Source organism: Sceloporus undulatus, chromosome 2, assembly GCF_019175285.1.
Source record: "Sceloporus undulatus isolate JIND9_A2432 ecotype Alabama chromosome 2, SceUnd_v1.1, whole genome shotgun sequence".
Classification (NCBI taxonomy): Eukaryota; Metazoa; Chordata; class Lepidosauria; order Squamata; family Phrynosomatidae; genus Sceloporus; species Sceloporus undulatus.
Genome location: NC_056523.1, coordinates 103,079,695 through 103,107,544, shown reverse-complemented (window position 1 = coordinate 103,107,544; position 27,850 = coordinate 103,079,695). Strand labels below are relative to the sequence as shown.

The 27,850-nt window shown below is 42.5% G+C and overlaps 1 protein-coding gene across 5 annotated transcripts in view; it reads left to right on the top strand.

Annotated features, from left to right (window-relative positions):
* Positions 1-14,046: 14,046 nt before the first annotated feature.
* SEPTIN8 (septin 8) overlaps positions 14,047-27,850 on the top strand; it is an 86,389-nt gene continuing 72,585 nt past the window's right edge. For all 5 annotated transcript variants that reach the window (XM_042454075.1, XM_042454074.1, XM_042454073.1 and 2 more), the window contains exon 1: positions 14,047-14,187. In XM_042454075.1, coding sequence (XP_042310009.1) covers positions 14,158-14,187 — 30 coding nt within the window. In that variant the 5' untranslated portion in view covers positions 14,047-14,157. The remainder of the gene's footprint in view (positions 14,188-27,850) is intronic.

Below are 27,850 nucleotides of genomic sequence, written 5' to 3'. Positions count from 1 at the left end.
CTCCTTAATTCTATCTGAACTGATTCCATTCCTAGTACAGGCAAGAGAGAACATTCCAATATTGCTTGATTATCTAGAACATCCTCTACAGATCTATATGAGCTATATATGTGCTATAATGTGGGTGATCACATCTATTCTGTGGGGAGTAAAAAGGCGCAAGCTTAGAGCCCTTTTTTATTTATCTGTTTATAAATAAACTGAATTGAATGTGTAGTGTCAGCTTAAGTTGCCTGTCAACTTAAAGTGGTCACATTAATGTCATAGGGTTTTTCTAGGCAAGGAATAAGCAGAGATGGTTTTACCAGATTCTTTCTCTGAAATACAGCCCACATCACCTTGTATTCATTGGCAATCCAGGTACTAACCAAGGCTAACCCTGTTTAGCTTCCAAGATCAGATGGAAACTGGTGCCTTTAGAACTAAAGATGTGTAAATAGGCTTGATGTACCTTGGCTCAGATGAAATGTTGTGATCTGTGAAAACTTCCCATCATTGTCCCATGGGTGGTGCTAGCAACACAGGGAATGCCATTGGAATTTTCTGAGTTCTTCATACCAAGATCAGGGCCACAGAAAGGGTAGATCCACTGATATGGAACACAGACTGTCCATGAATATTTAGGAATTTAGGAATGGTGCGACTTCTGTAAACTGTGCTTGTTAGCAAAATACTCAAAAGCAACAGAAAATAATTGTATTCTGTGTGCTTGTATTTGGAATCAGAACTCATAATTTCCACTTGTGGGTGAAATTCATAAATAATGTACTAGCAAGCCTAAATACCCTAAAGGCACCAGATCCCATATGATTTTGAAAACCAAGCAGGGGGATCCCTGATTAGTACTTGGATGGGAGACCACCAATGACTACCAGATGTGGTAGGCTATAATTCAGTAGAAGGAACTGGCAAAACCACCTCTGAGCATTGCTTGCCTAAGAAAATCCTATGAAAGCTATGGGGTTGCCATAAATTGATATGTGACTTGAAGGCACCCAGAAAACTGGGGCTTGGGAATGCTTATGTGTGTGACAGAGACAACCAGCAATCTGCATACATAAAATATATAGTGCATGTTTACATACACTATACATTTTATGTACACAGATTGGGAAGTCACATGTGATCACCATATCACAAACAATAATGATGATGATTTTTTTTATTGTTAACTTTATTAATTTGTTATTAACATTATTTATACCCCTTATTTCCCCCTCCAAACCAAGACTTAAGACAGCTTACAAATTAAAATATAATACAGTTCAAGCATATAAAAGAGAAACAATAACATGGAATTAAACTATCATGGCATTTATAAAACAATTTAAACAATTTCACGTTGTGAAAAAGCAACGTACAAATACAAATATAACAGTCTGGTACTCTGTAAAAACCACTGTCTTAAAAAACCTTCATTTCTTAAAAGTCTGTCAGAATTTTTTTAAAAAGTCTTTGCCATCCTTAGGGGAGGGAGATCTGAAGCCTAGGGGCCTGTTTTGCTTTGTTTTGGGATTCCACAGGCCAGCGGCTAGTGAGCTGAACAGGAACCCCCCGATCCACTTTCTAGGCTCACCCTTTCTGGATGGAATGGGGCCACCATGAAATGGTGCCTACAGGTCCCATCTCATCAAGGCTGCTCAAGAAGATACCATGGTCAATAATATCAAAAGCCGCTGAGAGGGATTGCCCAACCAACAGAGACACACTTTCCTGTCCAGTTCATGCCAAAGATCATCCACCAAGGCCACCAAAGCTGTCTGTGTCCTATAACCAGGCCTGAAACCAGACTAGAATGAATCAAGATGACCCATTTCATTCAGGAACACCTGGACCTGGGAAGCCACCACACATTCTATTTACTTTGTCCCAAAATGGAATGCTGCACATTATAAATCCTGCCCCCCCTCCAGCATGGTATTGCAGCCCCTGATCCCTTTTTGGTAGTCAGGAAAATAAAAGTGAATTGGCTTTCCTGGAAGTAGTGGTTCACTTTTTAAGTGGGTGACAGCCCCCTTCCCTCTGTGGTTTAAAATGTTTAAATCCACACTTTTCAAAACATTTAGCCATTTCTGATTTCCTCTTGCCCCATTTTTTGGCAGTTTGTGCCATCTGTTTAGCACCCCCCCCCGAGGGTCCCAGGGGCTAGAAACTGACCCCCAGACCTGCAACAGTTGCCCATCTCTCCTTTTGTGAAACAGAATATTGTTAATCACTCAAACATCTACCAAGTGATCCAGCTTTATCTTCCGTCCATGTCTGTCTTCAAATATCTCATCCTGTGTTTGTCTGCAGCATCTGGTCATCAGAAGAGTACTATCTATCTACATTGAGCTCTTTGTACCACTGTTTGTTTACTTACTACATCTGAAGCCTGCCCTTTCAGCAAATAGACCTGCTAGGAAAAGTAGGAAAGCATAAAAAATATAGATTTTAAAATTAAAACAACAACTTAACTATTGACGGTAGTATTCACAAGCATGTGTCTGAGTCTTCCCTCTCTCAATGAAATAAAGGTAATCCCAATTTTGTCTCCTTTTTTCAAAACAGCCAGTTCGTTGTAGTGGTTGGAGTACTGGACTAGGATTTGGTAGTTCCAGGTTCAAGTCTCTATTCAGTCATGAGATTTACTGGGTGGAGTGGCCAGTCCTCTCTCTCTCTCTCTCTCTGCCTAATCTATCTCACTGGGTGGTACTAAGAATAAAGGGAAAAGGAGAAGAACCACATACACTATTGTGATCTCACTGGAAGAAAAGCAAGATACAAATGTAATTTTAAAAGTTTAAAATACATAAAGATATTTTCTAAGAATAGAACCAACATCTTGGGCTACATGTCATATTTTAGTTCCAGCTAGAATTGACCCATTTAAATTGTGAAATGGTGAACTGACAGATGGAGAAATTCTCTTGATTCATTGGGTCTATTTGAACTGGGACTAGGATTCAGGCCTTCATGTCGATTTTTCCTGATGGAATAATCTAAGGATCAAAGAAGGGTTGGGGAATTACAAGGTGTCCTCTAGATTGTGTTATCTGCTGACATAGCTGTGGTGCTTATTACTCTTTTCATTGTTTGTAAATTGTCCGGAGGTCTACAGGCCTGAAACCAGGAGAGGTCCACAGGCCAGAAACATGAACAGTCACAGCAAGTTTCTGGCTCCATCAGTACTTTACTAACAGTGACTTATATTGGGACTTAAGCTGTTCTGCATAATGGCGTCATTGACTCTACTGGACTGAATGGAGCTATACAAACACACACTATATTATCAAGAAAGTGGGATTTTCCATATTAATTTCTAGATATAGGTAACAGTTGTGCTGTTGTGTTGTAGTGGGCTGAGTATCGGATTATAACACTGGAGACCAAGGTTCAAATCCCCACTCAGCCATGGAAACCCATTGGGTGACCTTGGCCAAGTCACACTCTCTCAGGACTGTATCACATGAGGAAAATTGGGGGTTTAAACAGGAAAAATCACATGAAAACCCTGCAATTAACAATTTCACATGACGTTGTGATTAAAGTGCCATTATCCCAGGAATAAACAGGCAATAAACAGCAACAAATCATGCACGGGGGATCTTGTGAATGATTTGTTGCTGTTTATTGCCTGTTTATTCATGGAATAATGGCTCTTTAATAGCGATTGTGCGATTTTTGTGTGATTTCCGCTGATTTTCCACAGGTGATAAAGTCCTCAGCCTCAGAGGAAGGCCAAGGCAAACTCCCACTGAACAAATCCTGACAAGACAATCCCACAATAGGTTCACCATAGGCCAGAAATGACTTGAAGGCATAAAACAACAAAGTTAATGGTTACTAGAGTAATAATAACATCATCATCATCACCATCGTATATGTGCATAGCAACTTTAAAAGCTTAAAAATAAACTATCAAAGCAAAGGAAAGAGAAAGGGGAAAGGGCAATGGAGGGGGTCAGTGTGGTTTAGTGATTTGAGTATTGGCCTAGGAATTTGGGAGAACATGGTTCAAATCTCCACTAAGCCATGGAAACCCACTGGGTGTTCTTGTGCAAGCCACACTCTCTCAGCCTTAAAGGAAGGCAAAGGCAAACTCCCTCTGAACAATCTTGCCAAGAAAACGTTAGGATAGGGTCATCATATGCAGAGTTCACTTGGAGGCATATCACAACTACAGCAGTTTAATTTCTCCTACTAAAATTTGTTAAGAGTGATATGGGGGACCAAGGGGTTATATCAAAAGCTACTCTGGTGTATTTTACCCTTAAAAGTTCAGGGCCAATATGGGCACTTTTCCTGCCAGATTTTTGTTCCTGCCCAAACTTGCTGTTAAAAACAATTATGCTTCTGGCACAAGGTGTGCCCTCACATTGCAGTTCAGGTGACAAGGAAAGGTAGCAAGGCTGAATGAGCAGGAAGAATGAGATTTTTCCATCCAGCATGAACACATGGAAGTTCAAAGTTACAAGGCTGTTAGCTACCTGCTCCTTTCTCAAGAGCATTAAAAATAGTGGTGGGGATATTTTTAAACCTCCACTGCAGAACAAATCTGCTCCTGGAATACAATCTTATTCTCTGTAGCAAACAGAACCCACAGTGAAAGCTAGAGCCATTGAATTTCCTCATTCATATTTTTCTCCTAAACAGAGAGGATGCTCTGTAAAGGCAAACAGCTATTTCATTGTTCAGGAGAGAGATGCAGTAAAATGTCAATGGATAAACAATCCAACAAGAGCCTGTGGAGGGGATAAGAGGTGGGGGTGCCTACAGATAAAAGGCATTATTTCAGCAAAGACTTGGACACAAATCAAGAGCCTATTCTAAAATGTATCACTTTGTGTTGAGCAGTGGACAATATTACGTGCTGTTTTTCAAGCAGCTAACTGAATTGTGTTCTTGTTGTAGACAAGCTTTTGTTTCAAACTGATTATATGTATGTGTGTGTGCGCGCGCGTGCGCACGCGCACGCACTAAAGGTGAGGGTGGAGATAGACCTGATCTAGCCTTTCTAGTAGCTACGTTGTGATGACGTTGCTACTTCTGAATAGAGATGGAAGGAGTCACAAGAAACCTCCTTACCTTATGAAATGTGAACCTGTAATTTAGGGAACCAACAGCTTTGCAGCTCAGATTCTGGCAGCCTAACTGCAGTGAGGATTATTGTGGTTGTGTGCATTCAAGTCATTTCTGACTCATGGCAACCCTAAGGAAAACCTATCATGGGGTTTTCTTGGCAACAAAAGTGTGGTATAGTGGTTTGAGTGTTGTACTAGGACACTGGGAGGCCAGGGTTCAGATCCCCACTTGGCCATGGAAACCTACTACGTGACCTTGACCAAGTCACATTTGGCCACAGAGGAAGGCAGAGGCAGCCTCACTCTGAACAAATTCAGTCATGCAAACCCCATGGTAGGTTTGCCTTGGAAGACACACAAGACACACAGCAATAACAATTCTTCTCTAGCAATATGTAGTAGCTTCAAAATTGTTAAATAATTATATTATTTTCGATGTGGAAAAGCAATCGCTTTCTTCCAGAGCCCTCAAAATGTCTCCTTTATAGATTATTAGTTCATATATTTGTTGATGACAAATTAGTTGAAGGACAAATAATTATTCCATTAACTGTTTAAAAAATTGTTTGAAAAATGCAACTGTGTTGCAACACACACACAAACACACACATGTGTAAACTGCTTACAAATCTTGGTCTAGTTTCTGCTGGCTGACAAAATTATGGAAATACAAATAGGTGTGAAAGGACTGTCTTGGTAGGCAAATTGTAAATGAAACCTGTGGACACCTCTCTTAAAGAGCAATTTGAACATGACCATCCAGCTGAGTCTGAAAAATGTTCAGGGGTGGTTCTTTTGGATGATATCAGCCCACATAGTACAGCCTGGGTTGCCTTGCAGGGCCAAACTGGAGGGGTGAGTAGACTCTGCCAAGACAAATGGGATGTTGATTCTCTTTCATAAACATTGTTACACCCTGGCTGCAACTATGTTGTGTTAGGAGTGTCATAGGATGTGTCATTTATACCAGTACAGTACTTCCATACTAAACATTCCCTAGCTGTATTTAGGGATTAGCCAAATAGAGTACAAACAACATGCATAAGAAGGACTGGATTGTGCATGCCAGCTCCACCCTCAATGTCTTTGCATGTGCCAGCCCCTGTTTTGAAAAGAGAATTCTACAGGGAGCATGTATAGTCAGCCCTCTGTATTGGCAAGGGTTCGGTTCCAGACCTGCCCTCTGCTGCAGATACCAAAAATTGTGGAACCTCAAGTCAAATTATTGTCAGTGGCCAACAATGTACACATGTCTGTGTTGGCATGCCTGCAGGCACTCACCACCATTGACAACAATGGCATGTGGCCATCCATTGATACTCCAATCCATGGATGGCCAGTCTGCCAATGCGAAGGGGCAACTGTATTCCTATAAACAGAAATGGAGTAAACCCTTTAAGTCTGTGTGTGTGTGTGTGTGCGTGTGTGTGTGTCTTCAAGTTGCTTGTTGACGTATGGCAACCCTGTGAATTTTATAGGAATTTCTTAGGCAAGGAATCCTCAAAGGTGGTTTTGCCAGTTCCTTCCTCTGACACACAACCTATAGTAGCTAGTATTCATTAGTAATCTCCCATCCAAGTATTAATCAGGACTGACCCTCCTTAGCTTCCAAGATGAGATGGGATCTGATGCTTGAGAATATTAAGGCCTCAAACTCTTTAAGTAGTACCCCGATAAAGCAAAATTTCTAGCTGTGTGTAGGTTTTTAGCCAAATTAGAATGAATGGAAGCAAAGGCCCAGGAGACAGTCTTGCTCAATGAGAGGAGGCAGGAACATTGGAGTTCCTCTGGTATGGACAACTCCAACTGTCTTAGGCCTAAGTTCTATTAGTAACTCTCAAGTAGAGAAGTTGTTTGCCTTCAAATAATATCTGACATAGGGCGACTGTAAGGCGAAAATATCACAAGTGTTTCCTGACCAAATTTGTTCAGGGTGCACTTTGCCTTTCTCTTCCTCAAGCTTAGAGAGAGAGTGACTTGCCTAAGGTCACCCAGTGGGTTTCTATGGCTGAATGCAAATTTGAACCCTGGTCTCCCAGTTCCCTAGATCAACACTCAAACCAGTAAACGACATTTGCATTTGCTCAACTAGAATAGACCCATTTGACTCATTTAATCAATTGTTGAATGGCCAGTCAATACACAAGTAAATTCTACTTATTTAGTGAGTCTGCTCTAGTTGTGACTCACCAATAGGCTCTAGGCCCTTGTTTGTACCATATTTGGCATAAAGCCTAAACAGGGTTATACTAATATGGTTATATGTTTGAATGAAATCCAGCAGGCCCATATAAGATTAGGGCTTGGACTCACTGACCTCCTAGTTCATTCTATCTCAGTGTTTCTTGATGCAAATACAGAGGATGAATGGGCTTGAAACTTGTCAAGATCTAGCCTAGAATATTCCCTTTTTGGAACTAAGTGGAAGGATGATGGCTTGAAATGGGTTATCTTATCAATAGACAGCAAATATCTGAATGGGATGCCTCCCCTTCCTCCTAAGAAAAAGGATGTGGCAATCTCAGGATTTGGAAAAGTGTCCATGCTGACTCGAGGTTCCTGGGAGCTGTAATCCAAAAAGTAACTGAATAATTCAAGTGCCTCTGTAAAAAAATAGGATCTGTAGCTTGGAAGTAGGTAGGGACTGAAATAAACAAGGGGCTGGGAGTATTTTAGGGTACAGGCAAGTCCTGATATGGGAACTACAGAGGCTGAGCATCTGTTGGAATGCTATGCATTCCTGGTCTACAACCTGCATATTTCTAAATTAAAGTGGAGAAACTCTGGCCCTGTACAGATGAGGAGAAAGGGGCGACCAGAGCTCCTTGCCACACCGCCACCAAGGAGCCATTTCCGCCCTGGGGCATCATGGTGACACTGTTTGGACATGGTGTGTGTGTGACATCATTGATACATGCGCTGTGTGGACGGCGCTGTGTAACAATGGCGCCGTCCACATGAACAAGGGCTCAGGGGCGTGCAGTTGATGAGTGCTCCTGAGCCCTAGTTTTGGCCCGAGGATGCCACAAGGCACCCTTTTGTATCGGGCCTCTGTATCCTGAAATGAGCCCAGCCAAGTTTTAAGATCCTTGTGGGAGAGCTTTCTCACTTGCACTTGGTGAGGACATGGGTGAGAGCCTTCTCTGTGGTGGTTCCCAGGCTGTGGAATACCCTCCCAGGGAAGACTAGGTTGGCCCTTCTTTGCTGTGCCAGCAAATAAAGGCCTTTCTATTTACATAAGAGTTTGGTTGTTATCTGTGCATTGCAAAAGGTCTTTTAATTGGAGTGTGCAATATAGGATTGTTTGTTTAATTGTTCAATTGTTTTAACTTATATTGTGAGCCACCTTGATATAAATCAAATAAAATGATAGGCAGGTTCATACTTTCTATGCAACAGTTTTCAAGGAGATAAGTGTGTTAGTTTGTTTCAGCAGAAGAAGGAAAGTGTAGGAGGGGGGGAATCTACCCACAGCTAGGAGACTAATATATTTCTGCACAAGCTTTCATGGGAGACAGCATGGCATATACTTTGAACACTGCATTATGACTCTGAAGACCAGGGTTCAAATCCCTGCTCTGTCACAGAAACCCACTGGGTGACCTTGGGCAAGCCACACTCTCACAGCCTCAGAGCAAGGCAAAAGTAAACCCCCTTTGAACTAATTTTGCCAAAACCCCCTCAAACCCTGTGATAGGTTCACTTTAGGGTTGCCATAAGTCAAAAACAAAGACACACAACAACAACAAGATTTCATGGACTACAGTCCACTTCATCAGAGACATTAAAGCTTATGATGTCATCAGTTAGTCACAAAGGTAAGTAGTCTTTTTATAACCTCCGTATCACTGTCAGCTGCTTTTAACCACATTGTACCATGTATGGAAAAAGAAAGCAATTGACTTATAACTGTGGAAGTGGAGAACCAGTGAAAAGGGGGGGGGGGAGAAAACGCATGTTTATAACACAGCCCAACATTCTCCCACTGGCAATATTCATGGGAGCTTTAGGTTTAGAAAAAGAAAATATTGAGCTGTTGCTGGCAATTGCCCTGTGTGGTCTGAATCTAACAAAATTTGTGAGGTGAGAGGCAAATGAGTGGAATGAAATGCAAATATTATGTCCCTTGCAGAAGAGGCGGAAGTTGTCTGTGTACAGGGCTATGAAAAGATCTTGGCGATCATCATGGAGAAACAAAGAGGGACACATTTTCTTGGCACAGTTGCCCATTGTTTCTGTGCCAAGGCCTTTGCTTGTCTTCTCTGAGGGGAGCTTTATAGGCACTTTTTGGCATATCCTTTAATTTCAACTGCCTTGCTTCTAAGATATTTTGGACTTGGGTCTTGCCTTCTGCAGTTCCCTCCCCTGAACTTTTCATCCAGTGTCTATCATTCACAGACAGAGTTGGATCACTGCTAACACTGTTCTCAGTCTTCAAATTATGGTAAAGGTTTCCTCTGATGTGATCTACTTTCACCTACTGTGTTAGTGACAGAATATCATGTTTCATCTTTTATTTCTTTTTCATATAAATTAAACAGGTTTGGCCTGAGATTAACCATCTGATAGTGGAAGGGCTGTTCTTGCAGAATTTCACCCACCTGATTTTGGAGCAGTCTCCCTAATTCTCCTTCTGATAGCCTACAGCACTCAACAGGACTTCCTAATCCCAACTCTCTCTGTGTCATTTTCAGGCGGCTGGAGGAGTGGTGTGAGAAGAAACGAATAGGGAAGCTTGGTTGAGTATGAGTACTGATCTAATGCACACACACACACACACACAATCTGTTTGAATTTGTAACCCAAAATGTTTTTACATTGTTGTTGTTTTTGTGTCCCATCCTTGCTAAAAGACTAGGTGTGCTAGGATCCTTCACCTTCAGTAGCTGCAAAAAAGAATAAGCTTCAGTGGAGGTAGTTTAAATAACAAACTATACCCGGGTAAAATTATCTCTTTTAAACAAGAAGCTCTGTTCACTTTTTCTATCTGATCATCCTAATGGTTGTTGGTCACATTCAAAATGGCATCCACATTTAACAGATGCTATCTAATCTGCCATTACTGGGGCAAACCTAAAACAAACTCAGCTGTTAGGAGTCACAGCTCTCACATGAGAAGGGACTTATACAGGCCTGCCTAGAATATTTGATCCCTTGGGTAACAGGCACTCAGTAATCCCTTGCTACACTGAAGACCCCAGGGACACAGTACAGCAAATATCTCTTGGATCCACACAGCTTCATTGATTTCTCCTAAACATTTTGTCTCGTTTTTGTGACCTTGAGTTGCTTGTGCAATTGAGATGGCTCTGGAGACAAGATGAACAGTGTCTGAGACAAGTAAAAATGGATGACCACCCTAGTGCAGTCTTTCATATGTAACCTTCAGGGAGTTACAATACAGAAATTGTAAGACGTTTCATGCCCTAAATCCAAGTGCTGGTTCCAAACAAACTAGATTCATAAAACTAATTCTTGAATGGTAAGTCAGCATTGGATTTCAATAGGTCTATTTGGGCTGAGAATAGTGTGTAGTTTGGTTTGGAATAGTGTGGCCATCCAGGTGATGTAAATTGCTATTCCATCCTTAGCCAGAGTACACAATGGTGACAAATGCTGGGAATTGCAGTCTGAGAATATATGAACAGCCACACAGTTCCCATCCTGATTTAGGCCACTGAGTCCACTGTGGTTTACTCAAGACAATCTTGGAAAATCTAAGCCAAGTTCAGGTGTGAATATTTATGAGCCATTTGACTAGCAGCTGATAGCCTTACTGTGAGGAATGTGTGTGCAGGATTGCAGCCTATGGCCTGAATCTATGGCTATTTTGTTGTTGCTGTTATTTGCCATCAAGTTAACTTTAACTTATGGTAATCCTGTGAATGATAGGCCTCCAAGAGCCACAGTCATCAACTGCCCTATGTGGGTCTTGCAAACTAAGGGTCATGACTTCCTTGAATGAGTCTATCTACTTATAATGCCATCTCCTTCTTTTCCTACAGCCTTCCACGTTCTAAAGCATTTTATCATGTTTTCTAATGAATCATGCCATTTTATGTTATGTCTTGAATATAATTGCCTCAGTTTGATCATTTTGGCTTCTAGGGAGACTTCAGGCTTGAACTGCTAATTTATTTGTCTTTTTAGCAGTCCACAGTATCCATAGAATTCTACTCCAAGCACCACATTTCAAATGAGTTGATTTTCTTCCTATTAGGTTCCCTCACTCTCCAGCTTTTACTAACATACAGAGAAACTGAAAGCACTATGGCCTGACTGCTTTTGCTACATCATGCCTCACTTATCCTGTTTCTCCTTGGAATCTCAATTCCAACATGGTGCAATGATCTGACTATTATGGTTCACTTTAGCTTGTTCACATCCAATATGGCTTTGTGCATCAATTTTTAGATTTTCCTGATTTATGTTTCTCACGTAGGATATAAAGGAGATTATCACATGCCAAATCTGTGCCAGGATAGATGCAGGTTGTAACGTTATTGATGGATCTTATCGCACTACCCTGTGCCTTGGCAGTAGGCAGCCAGTATTCAACCTGGGCTTCTCCTGCAGCTTTTCAAGAACAGGAAAATCCCGTTCATGAAAAGCTGCAGGAGAAGCCCAGGTTGAATATTGGCCGCTTACTGTCTGGGCACAGGGCAGCACAATAAGAGCCATCAATGACAAGCTGCATCTATCCTGGCACGGATTTGGTGTGTGATGATCTCCATAGTATTCCTCTGGGATTTTTCTTTCACCTCCAAGCTTGGCAGCAGCTGAATATCTTTTCAGCTTGAGTTCAGTTGCACCATGAGACACAACACTGTTCATACTCATCCTCTACTCTCCCCAGTAGCTGCTTGAGTGTTCTGACTTGTGAATCTCACCTTCCAGCACCATCTCTTATTCCATTTTTCATTTGATCATAAGAGTCTTCATGGTAAAAGACATTCAGAAGTGGTTTACTGGTGCCTCCTTCTGTGCAGCACTAACAAACATTAGCTATGGTAAAAGTGCCTGCCAATAAGAGATCCTCCACCAGTGTCACTTCTGACTACTTCGGCTGCCCAGTAGCCGTTTGGCTCTTTTATTCTGGCTCATCATCAGCAAAAGCCTAACACAGAAGACCCCATAGGCAGCAATGCTGTATTCAGGATAGCCTCTTGCCTTACAGGAGTATACAATCCCACCATCATGGAGAGGTAGTGCCAAAGTGGTTCTCAACTATACTAAATCTATTGAATCAATGAGATCTGCATAAGTACTGACTCAGCATTCAGTGGTTCTGCTGTAATTGGATCTGCCAATAGGATTTATACCTAAATCTGTTAGCCATTATGCCTCATCAAAACACTTCAAATCCAAGCCATTGAATGAACTTTCTTCCCAGTAGACATGCACACAATTGCACTAAGCTGCACTGATTTAATTCAACACATAATCCTCCAAATTCTAGCAAGCATTTCGTTCTTGATTTATTTTTACTTTAGTTTTTACTTTCAAAGTTTTTTGTTTCCTCAGTGTTCAGACTTTTTGAGATTGAATCAGATAACTGGTTTCTCTTGGGGTGCATCTACACTGTAGATATAATGCAGTTTGACATCACTTTAAGTGCTAGAGCTCCAGATAGATGGACTCAGTTAAGGAGGTTATGGGTATGAATTTACAGGAACTAAGCAGAGAGAGACAGTGTGGTGTAGTGGTTTGAGTGTTGCACTACGACTGGAGACCAGGATTTGATTCCCAGCTTGACTATGAAACCCACTGGGCAAGTCACACTCTCTCAGCCCTAGGGGAAGGCAATGGCCAACCCCCTCTGAACAAACCTTGCCAAGAAAACCCCATGATACGTTTGCCTTAGGGTTGCTACAAGATGGAAACAACTTGAAGGCCCACAACAACAACAAGCAGAGAGGTGGAAGACAAAAAGTCTTGGAGATGTCTTCTCCACAGGGCTGCCATGAGCTGAGACCAACTTGGGAGCGGTTAAACACAACAAAAGAAGCAAAAATGAATTTCAACATGGAGAAATGTAAGGTACTACACTTTGGACAAAACAATAGATGCACAGATATAGGATGGGGGACACCTGGCTTGAAACAGTACATGTAAAAGGGATCTGGGAGTCCTAATAGACAGCAAATTGAACATGAGTCAGCAGTGCGATGTGGCAGCTAAAAAGGCCAATGCAATTTTAGGCTGCATCAATAGAAGTATAGTATCTAGATCAAGGGAAGTAATAGTGCCACTCTATTCTGCTTTGGTCAGGCCTCACCTGGAATATTGTGTCCAGTTCTGGGCACCACAATTCAAAAAGGACATTGAGAAACTGGAGCGTGTCCAAAGGAGGGTGACTAAAATGGTGAAAGGTCTGGAAACCATGCCCTATGAGGAACGCCTTAGGGAGCTGGGTATGTTTAGCCTGGAGAAAAGAAGGTTAAGAGGTGATATGATAGCCCTGTTTAAATATTTGAAGGGATGTCATATTGAAGAGGGAGCAAGCTTGTTTTCTGCTGCTCCAGAGAACAGGATCCGAAGCAACGGATGCAAGCTGCAGGAAAAGAGATTCCAGCTCAACATTAGGAAGAACTTCCTGACAGTAAGGGTTGTCTGACAGTGGAACAAACTCCTTCCTCGGAGTCTCCTTTGAAGGATTTTAAACAGGGGCTGGATGGCCATCTGTCAGGGATGCTGTGACTGAGAGTTCCTGCATGGCAGAAGGGGCTTGGCTGGATGGCCCTGGGGTCCCTTCCCACTGTCTGCTTCTAGGAGCTTATCTTTTTCTGGGTGCTTGGGGCTTTTCTTCGGTGTCTGCCTCCCTTGTTGTGTTGTATTCCTGGCGGGCCCTCCTCCCTGGTCCTCCGTGGCGGCGAGGAGGCGGCGCTGTCCCCGGCGGGGGCTGAGCTGCCCCTGGGCCGCTGCCTGGCTGCCTGCCTGGGGGCCGGTGGGGCGGGGCTGCTGGGAGGGAGGGGGAGTTTCCAGGAAGTGGCCATATTGGATCCATTCAGTCGCCTGCTGCTGCAGCCGGAGCGCCTCCGCCGAAGGGAGAGCAAAGAGAAGGAGAGGAGGAGGCCAGGCGCAGCTGCGGGCCATGGCTGCCACCGACCTGGAGCGCTTCTCGGTCAGTGAGGGGATGGGCCTCAGGAAGGCAAGAGCCACCCTGGCAGCCAGGGAGGGAGGGAGGGCTAAAGGGGCCCCAGGAAGGAGGGAGAGAGGGAGGAATGGAGGCCAGGTGCGTCCTCCTCCTCCTCCTCCTCCTCCTGCTCCCTGCAAAGGATAGAGGGCCTCCCGTCCCAGAAAACCTGGCGGAGGGCTCAGGCCCCCCCGAGGCTCTCCGGGCCAGAGATGCTCCAAACGGAGGACCCTTTGAGGGGATGCCTCCTGGACAGAGAATAGGAAAAGCTGAGGACACGCCTAGAAAGGGAAATGCAGGCTTCCTGGGCATGGCCTCCGAATGGAGGACGGTTTGGGATTCCTCCTTGGACCCAGAAGACAAGCTAAAAACACTCCTAGAAAGGGAAATGCAGGCTTCTTGGTCAGGCTCAGAATGGAGGACTTTTTGGAAAGCCTCCTGGGCAGAGACTAAAAGCTAAAAAGACTCCTAGACATATAAAGGCCTGCTTCTTGGTCATGCTTAGAATGGAGGACGTTTTGGAAAGCCTCCTGGACAGCAAACAAAAACTACAAACACCCCTAGAAATAGAAATGTAGGCTTCTTGGTCATGCTAAGGATGGAGGACATTTTGGAAATCCTCCTGGAGAGGAGGCTGAAATGTAGGACGTGTCCTGGGAAAGGAGGACATGCCTGGTCACCCTGGACATGAGGAAACATTGAGGTGGGGATGTAGAGACGTCAGCAAGGTAACCAGAGGTCCTCCCTGCAAGGGAGGCGAAGGCACAGCAAAATGGAGGACCTGACCAAATGCCAGCTCAAAACACTGGTAGAGAAATGTAAATTCAGGCTTTGTAGTTCTGCTCCAAATGGAGGGCATTTTGGAATGCCTCGTTGAAATGTAGGATGTGTCCGGATAGAGGAGGAGACCAGGGCACCCTGCTTCTGGAGGCTCAGTGCCCACCAGAACCTCTCCCCCAAAAGCGCCTGCTGAAATAACAAGGAAGGATGCTGCCAGGTTGCCTTTTTCTCTCCTCCTTCCCTTCCTCCTTTTAATCAAAAGGCCCCTTTGCAGCCCTGGTGAGGAGGAAGGGAAGAAGTCTCCTCCTGCCCCCCAGCCTTGGAGATCAGGAGGAGAAGGGACTTTTGATGCATTTTGACTGACCCAGGTCAGAATTCTGCACAGGGACTAGGAGTTCACCAGTAGGATCATGTTAGGCATGTTGCCCAGAGATACCCCAGCTTTCCTAGGCTTGGCCTGCAGTCAAGGAGGGGGATTTGTAGCAAGGATAGCTCTCCTCCCCAATTGTTTGGGGGACCTAAGCATTCCAGGGGACCAGGGTTGGGTTGGGTTTTTTTGTCTTGCTGCAGTCCTCCTTTTCAGCTCTGCAGAGGAGATGTGGAGCCATGGCTGCTGTTGTTGCATGCCTTCAAGTCATTTCCAGTTTATGGCGAACCTCAAGCAAATGTATCACAGGGCTTTCTTGGCATGTTTCTTCAGAGGGGATTTGCCATGGCATCATCCTTTTGACGCTGAGAGTGTGTGACATGCCCAAGGTCACTCAATGGGTTTTCATGGCCAAGCTGGGATTCAAACCCTGATCTCCCAGTTTCCTAGTCCATGCCCAAAGCATTACACCACGCTGGTGTTACTTGGAAGTAAGCCACACTGCATTCATTGGGGCTCACCCTTCCCTCCCATAAGTCTCACTGAAAACATGGGGGCTTTGGCAGAATTTTGTCTGTTGGTGTGTATGTGTAGAGAGTTATGTCTCTTTAGTTCAGAATTGCTTAAAGGGGCCTAAGAAGAGCCCTGCAGAATCAGGCCAAAGGCTTATCCCATCCAACACTTTGTGCCCACAGTGGCTGGCCAGCCAGTTGCCCCAGGAAGCCATCCAGCAGGACTTAAGTGCAAAATGGATGGTCTTGTGATGAAATGGGAATTCTCTTTGCTGGGGAATATTACATGGCCTCAGCCTCAGGGGAAGGCAATGGCAAACCTCCTCTGAACAAATCTTGTCAAGAAAAAAGCATGGTCATTATAAGTCAGAAACAATTCAAAGGCACACAACATGAACAATTACACATTTAATGCCTTCTCAATGGGTGGAAAGTCTGATTATCAGCATAAGCTGTGGTTGGTTGGAAAGTTGCTTCTCTGCTAGATATTACATGTTGACGTTTTCTTTTAAACCGTATCAAGCTCTAGTGATCAAGCAGTTGGGCATGAAGTCGGCTTTTGTATTTGATGATGGCATTTACTCCAGAAATGAGGAGAATTTGTGATTGTGTGTTTGTGTCTGTAGATGAACTGAGGCTAAATTGTTTGTTTCTGTCAACCTAAGTTAACACAATTGTAGCAATGCAGTGATGCACCCTGGCTGTTCAAGGCCCATTTGTTCCATTGATGCTCCTCACAGCAGTTGTTAAGAGCATCAGCCCCTATATCAGATTACCTTGGGAATGCTAGAATAGTCTAGATAATAAAAACTTCAGGCCTTTATTAGCTTTGAATTCCACAAGTGGTTTCTCACAAGTCCGTGATGCAATGTGTCAGATAAGAACGTGCTCTGAACAAAATCAGATGTCTAATGCATTTATAATAACTAATCCATGAGGCTCTGTTTATGACAGTTGTTATGTAGCTCTGTGCAAGAATAGGATTTTGCTTTCCTTAATACAGTTTTATCTGCGCCATAAATTCTGGCTGGTGTTTACTAAAACAAACAGCTATTTTTCCCTCTTTTTCTCTTACAGAATAATTTTGGAAGGCTGATTGTCAGACTTCTGTATGTGCCATTATCTTTATTCAGAACACAGCCAATGTTTTGTTTGAGTTGCCAGATGTCATTGGCCATTGCAAATCCTTAATTGTATAAATGTTGGCATCCAAACAAGACAGAAGCAAGGCGATGGCTTTCTAAGCCAACACTGTGGGTGTCTCTGAATGGCAAAATCAATTAAAGGTTGCTTTGCACATGTATAAAGCACACATTGAGCTGTGTAGTGCTCTGTGTTTGAACGGTCAGATGGAAAAGTTTGGAGAGTGTTCTGTATCTTGATATGGTGAACCTGAAAGAGCTGATTATACTCCAGTTGAGAAGAATTGGGATATTGTACAGTATGCATAATATACAGCTGTTTGCATATACATTATGTATAAGTAACTATACATTGTGTAATCTCATTACACTCAGTGAAAGTTGCTGTCTAAATCAATCTAATGCTGCTTTGCATTGTATGTTTCTCATTCCTCAATTGAGCAATTATAATGTTTCCTGCATGGCCTTTGTCACTTGCATTGATCCACACAAGCATTTTCTGTGGCCATCTGGAGACATTTGTTTTTGTTGCTGCTGCTGTTTTGATACCATCCTATGGCAAGAAGCCAAGTGGAACTCTAGCTTCTAAAAGGATATAAAGTGCATTTCATTTGCAACAACCACACAGCCACTTGGATTTCAACAGCTGACTCGTGCGTTGGGCATTTTCTCAAGATATAAGTTCTTTATGTAGATCTTGTCAATATAAGTTATAAATATGGCCATAAAGTGGGAAAAAGTTACCCATATTACAGATAAGAGACATTTAATCAACTAGATGTTGTTGGGTTGTAGGTCCCAGCATTCTTCACCATTGGCTATTGTAGATGGGGCATGTAATTCAGTAGTTTTGGGCAGATTGCACCTGAACCAGGAATGTAGTGAGACAGTAGGGACAGATATTAGTAAGGCAGAGGTATACAGTATTTCACTTGCTTGGTAAAGGGCTGACCCATTTCCTATATGAAAATCACATATGAATAGGAAAAAGAACCATATGTCCATGGCTGGATTAAGGCATGATGAGGCACTAAGCTATACTGAGTTGAAAAGGCCCCGTAGTATTGCCCAGGAAAATGTGTTTTATTCTTACAGATAATTTTGTTGTGATTTTTATTTATATTTAGAAATACTTCATAATCTGAAGCCCTAAGAAGTAGCATATTTAATTTGTGCAGAAATCTGACATTGCATATGCCCATCACTTGTGGACTTGTTTCACTGCAAATGTTTGTGAAATTTCTAGCCGTGACTAGTGTTAAGCATGCATTACTTGTAGATATCATGAAACAGATTGTGTGTGTGAGGGAGGGGGATGGGGTTCAGTGTTAATAGCAACTGTCAGTTTTGCAAAAGTACTGTTGGTTTTTTGTGGGTTTTTCGGTCTATGTGGCCATGTTCTAGAAGAGTTTCTTCCTGACGTTTCTTTCTCTGAAGATGCCAGATGCCACAGATGCTGGCAAAACATCAGGAAGAAACTCTTCTAGAACGTGGCCACATAGCCCAAAAAACCCACAAAAAATCATGGATGCCGGCCATGAAGGCCTTCGACTTCACAAAAGTACTGCTGTTTTTCTTGTTCTTTTTTTCTTCCTTTTTTAATATGGGTAGATCTGTTGTTTCTGATTGTTAAAAATATTTTTAAAAAAGATTTGCAAAAAGTCACATTTGAAGCAGTCCATGGAGGAGGACAATTCAAAAGGAATGGCAAGTTTCTCAATCAGTTGCTGAATCGTAAGTCATATAGAAGATGGAGCAAGCTTGCTTTCTGCTGTTCTGAGACTGGAAGAGCTGTTTGACAGTGGAATGGGCAGCCTGAGAGGGTGATTGATTCTCTGCTTTTGGAAGTATTTAGAGAGAGGTTGGATGACCATCTTTGAGGATTGCTGTAATTGTGGGTGTCTTCTTTGTCCATCATGGTGGTGTTATTTCAACAGTCAAAGCATGAATAATGTATGATTGTGGCAACCTCAAATTGTAACAAGAGGGTACTAATTTTTAATGTTGCCACCCTTTTGGGTGTTCAGAGCATATTTAGAAAATTGATATAAAGGGGATAAAAATAAACAGCTCATTTGTTTGGTTTTGTGCTGATGCTTTGATACTTTGCCAAAAACATGTTCTCAGTAGCTACTGTGTTTCTATTGAGAAGCCAGCTCAGAGGAAAATTGTTCCTGAGCTAATGCTAGCAGCAGTTAGGAGTGCAGAAACATAACAAGCAAACAACCAAAAATAATAAGTGGTGCTTGAGTGCTAATGTGCATGTGCTAACAGCTAAATAAATAATCTAAAATACAATTGACAGAATCTAAACGGAGCAGGTTGAGTAATTGTTCCCATAAACTGAACTGGGTGGGATCTGTGTAAGTTTGAAGCTGTGGTTAGTAGTGCTGTTCATAAGCTTGCATCCTGTTGTAAAGTTCTTGGAAAGTAATTGAAATAATAAAGAATAAAATGCTTTTCTGTGCTTGGAATAGTTCTGCTTCCTAAAATAGAGCAATGGTGCCTCTTCTCCCTTCAAGAATGAATTTATCCTTCTCGGCCATCTATTCTCCCATCCTTCTCCAAAATCTCAATGGGATTTTGTGGACCCTATTTTATGCGTTGTTATCATTATTATTATTTTACATAGCACTGTCAAATGTGCAGTGTAGACATCAGTGTAAAAAAAAAAGATTAAACCAAAATCCCTGCCTATATCACCACTAGTTTAATTTCATTTAATATAAAAAGGAGATCCGTATGTGTATTATCTCTCTCTTTGTATTAACAAATGATTAACAAACAAATTAGGGAAGTATTTCAGAAGCAAGCTGCATGCAAGATGGCAGTTTAAATCCTAGATTTTATACACATGTGTAGTGTGTATTTGGCGGATGCGGTGGCTTAGTGGTTAAGATGCCAATTCTGACAATTGGAAGATCGAATGGTTGGCAATTCAAGGCCCAAGTGCTGTATGATGAAGTGAGCTCTTGTCACTAATCCCAGCTTCTGCTAACCTAGCAGTTCAAAAGCATACAATGTAAGTAGATAGATAGGTACCACTTCAGTGGGAAGGTAACACCATTTGGTGTAGTCATGCTGGCCACATGACCACCAGAGTCATCTTCCCACAACTTTAGCTCTTCAGCTTAGTAATGGAGATGAACACAAACACACACACCATGGTTGGTTATGACTAGATATTCATGTCAAGGGACTACCCTTACCTTTATAGTGTGCGTCCACACTGCAAATGTAGAGCAGTGTGGCTACTTTTAACTGCCATGACTATCCTACAGAATCCTGGGATGTGTATTTTGGTGGGGCACCTGAGCTCTGTGACAGACCAGACTGAATACCTCCCCAAACCAACTATTAAAAACATACATTAAAAATAAACAAAAGCAAGCAAGTGTGGCTACAGTTCAGTTGGTTGGTGTCCACATGGCCAAAAGGAATGGCATCTGCCTGCATGGATATCCCTCCATACTATCTTAACAGAGAACAATATCTTGACAAAATGTAGGCCTGTAACTTTAACATCATCATATATTTTTCTTTCTCCTGTATGGTTTTTAACTCCTTTGCCAGATGAAGAAGCCGGTGGAGCTTCAAAAGCTTGCAACATGTATTTTATGCATTTGGGTTAGCACAATCACTGTTTTATGGATTTTGGATATTTTACATACATATATAAGAGAAGAAAGGGACAAATACCATTTTAAAAATAAAAATGAAGAACAATTGTCTGAGAACTCTGGTAGCAGTGGGGCAAGAGCAACAAATGGAGAGAGATGCAGTATGATATTGTGGTTAGAGTGTTGGGCTAGGACTTAAATCCAGGTTAAAGTCTTAGTTGGTTTGTAACACTCACTTCATGACCTTGAGCTACTTAAATTTTCAGCTTTACTCACCTTACAGGGTTGCTGCGAGGATAAAATGAGAAGATGATTCATGTACTGTACATTGCCTTGAGCTTACTGTGGGAAAGGTGTGGGAAAACTTGGTGTTCAAAACTGAGGAGGTTTTGAAAATATCACATTTAGATAAATGTAGCGTGGCCTAGCCATTCTTTGCTTAGACATGCTTTCTGCAAGGAACAAATACTAGGTTGAAAATTAGGAATTCTGTCCCTGCGATTTGGCACTACCTGAATAGACCTAAGAAGTTAACAAAAGGGCCTGGGGGGCATATTGTGAAGATTAAATATGCTTAGCTGTAATTTAAAATGTAGGCATACAATATTGATATTGTAAGTATCCTGTCACATACCACATGCTGCTTTAGAAATTTGCTGTGTTTGTCTCTGCAGGTATGTGTGGCAGTAATTAAGAAGGACTGTGAATACCACCACTAGTTCCACCTCTGGCTCCAGTTGTTATGTAAAATTCCCCATCCCACCTCCAACCAGAACACCGGGGTGCTCTTCTCTGCATGTGACCTTAATGCTGGCTTCAGAATGAGTTGGTCAATACTAATTAGCGATGTGAGCAAACAGAGCAACCATGAAGCTCCCTGGGTTGCCTTGGGCAAGTCACGCACGCTCTCTCCACTTCATCTATGTTATAGGGTGGCTGCAAGTGTAACATTTAAATCTGTATACTGAATTGGTCCATGAGATGGATGCTTTTTGTTTTGTTATAGTCTCGTCTTAAACCCCTCCTCCAGGGCCATTAGCTAATATTCACCAAACTGATCCAATAACTTCCAAACAGTGATGCCTTTATCATTGTTTGGATGTTATAGGATTTGCTATATAGTCAACACAGCTACCCCTGTATGTTTTTTACCATACTGGTATTTGCTTGGTGCTCATGAAGAGGTATAATATCTATTAAATGGCATGGAAGGCTGCATTCCCATCCATGCTTGGGAGTGACACCCATTGGTCTCTGTGGGAACAGCTTGTGTGGATGGGGCTGTGCAGCATGTGTTGTTTGTGGATTTGACCTGGAGGCTGGGTGCTTCACTTTGTTCAGGTGCCAAAAGGGAACCTGAGTGATTTGTATCTTTGGGTGTGTGAAAATATGGTTGACATTGTAGCCCTACAGGCTGGGGAGTTCAGTTGGTGAAACGAAATTCAACATAGGCAGTATGAGGCGTGGGTTTCTCTGCCTGCATATTTCTTCCCGTCGAAGCACTGAGATCTGACAAGGGAGACTTCATAGTTTTTTGTGGGGTTTTTGGGCTATGTGGCATCTTCAGAGAATGCTTGCCTGGAAAAGAGTTGTGTGTGTGTGTGTGTGTGTGTGTGTGTGTGTGTGTGTATATGTGTGTGTGTGTGTATGTGTATATATATATATATATATACACACACACACACACACTGTGTCACCCTGGAAAAGGAGGAGTGATTTGCATGTATATTGTTTTGTTGCTAATGGCAGGCCACAGGGTGGGAGGATATGCAAAGGAGGATTAATGTCTGCTTGACATTGTCTGCTGGGAAGCCCCTGATCCATTTCTCATTTGCATTTGTTGAGTCTTCAGCTTGCTGTTTTTCAGGACTGGTAGCCAAATCTTGTTTACATTGAGGGTTTCCTCTTTCCTGTTGAAATTGTCCAGGTGTTTGTGGATTTCAATGGCTTCCCTGTGCATCCTGACATGGTAGTTGTTGGCATGGTCCAGAATTTCAGTGTTTTCAAACAGTATTTTATGCCCAGGATGGTTTATAACATGTTCTGCTACTGCTGATTTTTCTGGCTGACTCAGTCTGCAGTGTCTCTGGTGTTCCTTGATTCTTGTTTGCACACTGCGTTTGGTGGTCCCTATGTAGACTTTTCCGCAGCTGCATGGTATGTGGTAAACTCCTGTGGCTGTGAGAGGGTCTCTCTTGTGCTTTGCTGAGTGCAGCATTTGCTGGATTTTCTTCGTCAGTTTGTAAACCATTTGAAGGTTGTGCTTCCTCACCACTTTCCCTATTCTGTCTGTGATTCCTTTGATGTATGGTAAAAATACCTTCCCTTTGAGTGGTTGTTTGTCTTCCCTCATCTGGGTTTTCTGGGCCTGACTGCCCTTCTGATGTCTGAGTTGGAATAACCATTAGCCTGTAGAGCTTGGTCCAGGTGCTTCAGTTCATCTTCCAAGAAGTGGGGTTCCCAGATGCATTTTGCCCGGCCTACCAGTGTTTTTATTGTGCTTCTTTTTTGTCTTGGGTGATGGTTGGAGTTCTTGTGCAGGTATCTATCCGTATGTGTAGTTTTTCTGTATACTGTGTGGACCAAATGTTGGTTCGGTTTGAGATGACAAGGACATCCAAGAATGACAGTGTTCCTTCCTTTTCTTTTTTCCATTGTGAATTAGATGTTAGGGTGGATGTTGTTCAGATGGTTCAGTCAGAAGGGAGACTTTATCTGCCTCCCACCATTGGGAGCAGTATACTGTGTGGAGATGTGAGGGAAGGCCTTTTCAGTCATGGCATCCTTGTTGTGGAAGGCTCCTTTTGGAGGCCTGACTGGCACTAGTATTGGCCCCATTTTGGTACTCAGGATTGTGAACTTTATTTTATTTTAAAAAGCTGTTAACTTTTTTTAAAAAAACCTTAAAATGTATTTATTCCTTGTAGCCTGCCTTGTGGGCTTTGAGTACAGTCAGCCCTCTGCATTTGCAGTGTTGACTTTTGTAGATTTGATTATTCACGGATTTGAGTAACTTGTTCTCTCTAAGGATCTCTGCCAGAAGTTGACCATAGAGCCATGCTGGAGGACCTGGAGATTCTTAGAAAAACCCTTTCTCTAGATATTTGTAAGTCCTGCAGCATAATTCTGTGGTCACCCTCTGCAAGATGTTGACCATAGAGTTGACCGACCTGGACGGCCTAGAGATTCCTAGAGGTAAAAAAATAGTGTTTTTTATTTTATTTTACAAGAGTCCTGTGCCCCTAATCCCAGCGAATGTGGAGGGCTCACTGTATTTTATTTCTAACCTGTTACCTATTTTAAGCTCTGTCCTTTGTTAAATTGGGAGTCCTTCTGAGTATGTGTAGAGTGCACACCTCTGTTTTTCCTTGTGCTGGGATCTTGTCTGAGTTTCTGTGTACCAAAGGCAGAAACATTTGTTGTTTTCTTGTGCTTTTGTTCTTCTCTCTTCTTCCTTGTAGCGAGATCCCTTTTGCAGTTGTTCATAAGGAACGGTTATCTTTTATGCATGTCCTCAGTATGCAAAGAAGAAGCTGGCTGGGTTGGAGGGCCTTATTAAATATACCTTGTCAGCTGTTGACACTTCTAAAGCTGGGTTTGAGGATTGATTGACTGATTGTTTTGGAGAGCTGCCATCACTTCCTAGGCTATCAGTTAAAAGAAGCCAACCTCCCAGCCACCCACCCAAAAAATGAAATACAGTATGACTGAAGGAACAATTGTGAGAACCTTACAGTTGATGACAGACAATCTGGGAAGCCAACGTTGTTATGAAAAACTCAAGCAAAACACACATGGTTTTCCCTGGGATGGATGTGAAGCTTTTAGATGATCAGGTGTTCTTGACAAATCAAGGAATTATGGGTGTGTGGGGGGTGAGAGTGAGGAAGAACATTTTAAAATGGTACAAATAGCTGGCAACAGTGTGAGAACTGGTCATGTGGGTCTCTGCTCTCATTTCATAACAGACCACAACTGTGAAATGTTCTGCGGGGGCATTGCTGTGGGAAAGTGAGTTGCTGTGATTTCCTTTTGAATTGTCTTGGCTCTGCTTCCTACCTAACCAAAAAAAAAAAAAGAGGGGAGGGGAGGGCCAAAGACGCTCTCCCCAAAAGGAACTGAGAGGGTGATGGAGCTCTTAGATTCCTCCCCACCCCCAAAAAAATACATCCAGTGGCTTATTTCTTCCCCATATGAGCCTTTGGGGATATGTGCTTGCTTCAGCTCCTCTTTCTCTTTGGAAGCTTCTTCTATTAGTGTACCATTCACTAAAAAGTATAAAATAATGATCATGAATACATAATTTAACAATAAAAACAAACAAAGAGATACCAAGACAGCAGTAAGCATTCAGCAGAGCAGATAAAACTACTGTTGAAATCAGCTCGTGTTATATGCTGGAGGAATGTTGGGTGAATAAAAACATCTTTGCCTAATGCTGGCTGGAATGACATCACAGTTGGCAAAGATCCCTGGCAGGAAGGCTGTTTTGTAGGAGAGCTTGGGAAAGTTCCTCCCCCCCCCCCTTAGTTCTTGGAATTCCTCTGCTACCATGCCCATGTTGGTGGGGTGGTAGTGGTTCTAAGAGTCATGGTCCAGAAAAGTAACTTTTCCAAGTTCTATTCTATAAATAAGATGTTATGACCAAGATGGTTTCCTCCCCAATAGCTACCCATGTAATTTCAGTGGAGGGACATGGCAGAGACCCAGATCTGACCCTGAGGTGGCACTGGTTATCAAATGTGGTGAATGGGATAGAACGTGGCCAAGAGTTGTTAGGCAAAGTGAAATACCATTTATTCCTTCACCAGTGGAAACCACTGCTTTTGATATATTGCTACCATTGGGCTGTAGTAGAGGAGGGAGCTGAGTATTTGCTTTATTTTGAGAGAGGCCACTGAGTTTCCTCAGAAATGCCAAACAGAAGCAGATGTTAAACTAAGTGGGTTACTGTATACAAAACAGATGGAAATGTAAGTGCAAAATTCCTGTGCTGTTATATTATATATAATTTAAAAAATTAAAAAAGGAACACAGTTCTAGCTATAAATAAAACACCTTTCTACCAGTGCTGCTCAAAGGAGAGAGAGAAAGGAAGAGAGCAACATTGTTTTGTGTATCTGTAGGGAGAAGGGAAGGGGGACCTTGATTCAGACCTTGATTCAGGAGATAGATTCTCAGCTAGGTTCAAAAGCTGAGTCTTTAGTATATTTAAGTTTTTAAAAAAAATACACAAAAAGCATCTGTTGCGATGACTCTAAACATCTAATAATAATCAGAGTTATGCACATATATGGTCATCAGATATGTCTGAAATACGAGGGTGGGAGGTAATGAAAGCTTGCTACCCTGCAGGTGTTGACACATTTGGGGTAGCTTCCTTTGCCAGGCAGAATTGGTGGCTCTTGGGAACCTGTTCCTTTCTGAAGAGAGGAGGACTTGATTTCATTTGAGGACATTGCATGGTGCCTAGATTTCCTCTGAAGGGCAGCATAATGTCAGAGCTGAGCCTCTTTGCCTTCATCCTGAGCTTGATAGGGATCTTCCTCCTAGTTTTACAGCATGTTTCAGATTCCTCCAATACATGAAAGCCATAGTGCAACCATGTGGCTGATCACTGATTCATCCAAACAAGCTCAGGAAAAGTGGTCTGAGGCTCCTCACATTCATTCAGAGCACATAAGAGCTGGGAGCATAAAAACATATAGTGATAGGAGCACCAAACCACAACAATACTATCCTTTGCTGGAACTTCCCAATACAATAGGAATCACAGGCTATCAGTGGGAGAAGATGGCAGTGTTTGTGGCTGAAGTACTGTTAAGTACCACTAGGAAAGTTTCACCATACATGTGTGCAGTGTGGCATTGTGCTTAAAATCCCCAGTCCTCAAAATCTCAAATCCTTACTTTTTGTTTCAAAGTAGTTTTCACTGCTTCCTGTTTGTACAGGCAGCCATTTTATTTAACTAGCAGTAAAATAGTCTCAGTGTTATATTAGGGCTCGGGGAGATCAGGGGACAAATTCTCACTCAGCCATGGAGACTCACTGTCCAAGTCCCACTCCCTCAGTCCCAGAGGAAGTCAATGGCAAAACTCCTCCGGTTCCTAGGAGAGGGTTACCATAACTTGGTATTGGGTTGAAGGCACAAAACCAAAACAAAATCTGCAAAGATAAGCTCAACATTGTGTAAGCATTATCTGTTTAAAAAAAAAAAAGGGGGGGGATAGATAAACAGGTCTATCTGGGTGAGAAAACTTCAGAGCCCTCCACAGTTCCCGGTCTAGCTATTAGAAATTGTGTCTTTTGTTTGTGTTTCCACCCACAGAAATAATTCCCATTAAAACTAGCAGAGCTTGCTCTTAGTTAAGTGAGCATAAGTTTGCAGCCTTCATTTACATAGTTTATCCAGGATATAGAAGTAATGTTCTTGGACTAGAATTTGAGGGATTAAAAAATATCCTAGTGTACAGTTGCTCCTATATTTGTGTAGTACAGAGCAGGAACAAGCTGGGTTTCTTTGCTGCAGGGTGCTGATTCCCATTTGGAGGGTGTGATATAGTGGCTATAGCAAGGCTGAGAAGCATTGGACTACAATTCCTGAATGGCCAATTATAAGGGATTATGGGAGTGGTGGTCCAGGACATTGGTAGGACAAAATATTGACCATCCTGGGACAGTGGATCTTCTGTTGGCTGTACTATCCCTGCTGGGGTTTGTATGTGGCTTGTGGATCATCTTCATCCCTGCTGTAAAGAAGAAAAGTGGAGTGACCCTCTTCACTCAGAACCACCTCACCTTCTCAAAGGAGAGGTGTTGTATGACTGTGATGAAACCAGATCTGTAGTCATTCTGGGGTCTGAGCTCAACATTTTCAAAGAAAGGCTTAATAAGCAATGTAAATGCACAGCAGCTCTGCAAACCTGGAGTATGTGTGTGCGAAGTATGATAGTCTCTTTCCATTACTGAGGAACTCTGATGCTGTGAGGGAAAGCATAACTCCTGTGAAAGTTTAGATGAGTGGTGACTTGTTAGTGTTACTGACTTGGCCTTTCTTCTTCTTTCTTAAAGAACCAGACCATGTTTTCCATTTCTGAGTGTGACCTCATTTGGGGAATGGAATTTTAGTACTGCTGAAGCAGTGACCTTTCTCATCCCCTAAGGTCATCCTGGAGGAAATAGCTGTCATTTTTTGTGTGTGTGTATGTTGTGGCCTCCCTCTATGTTCAA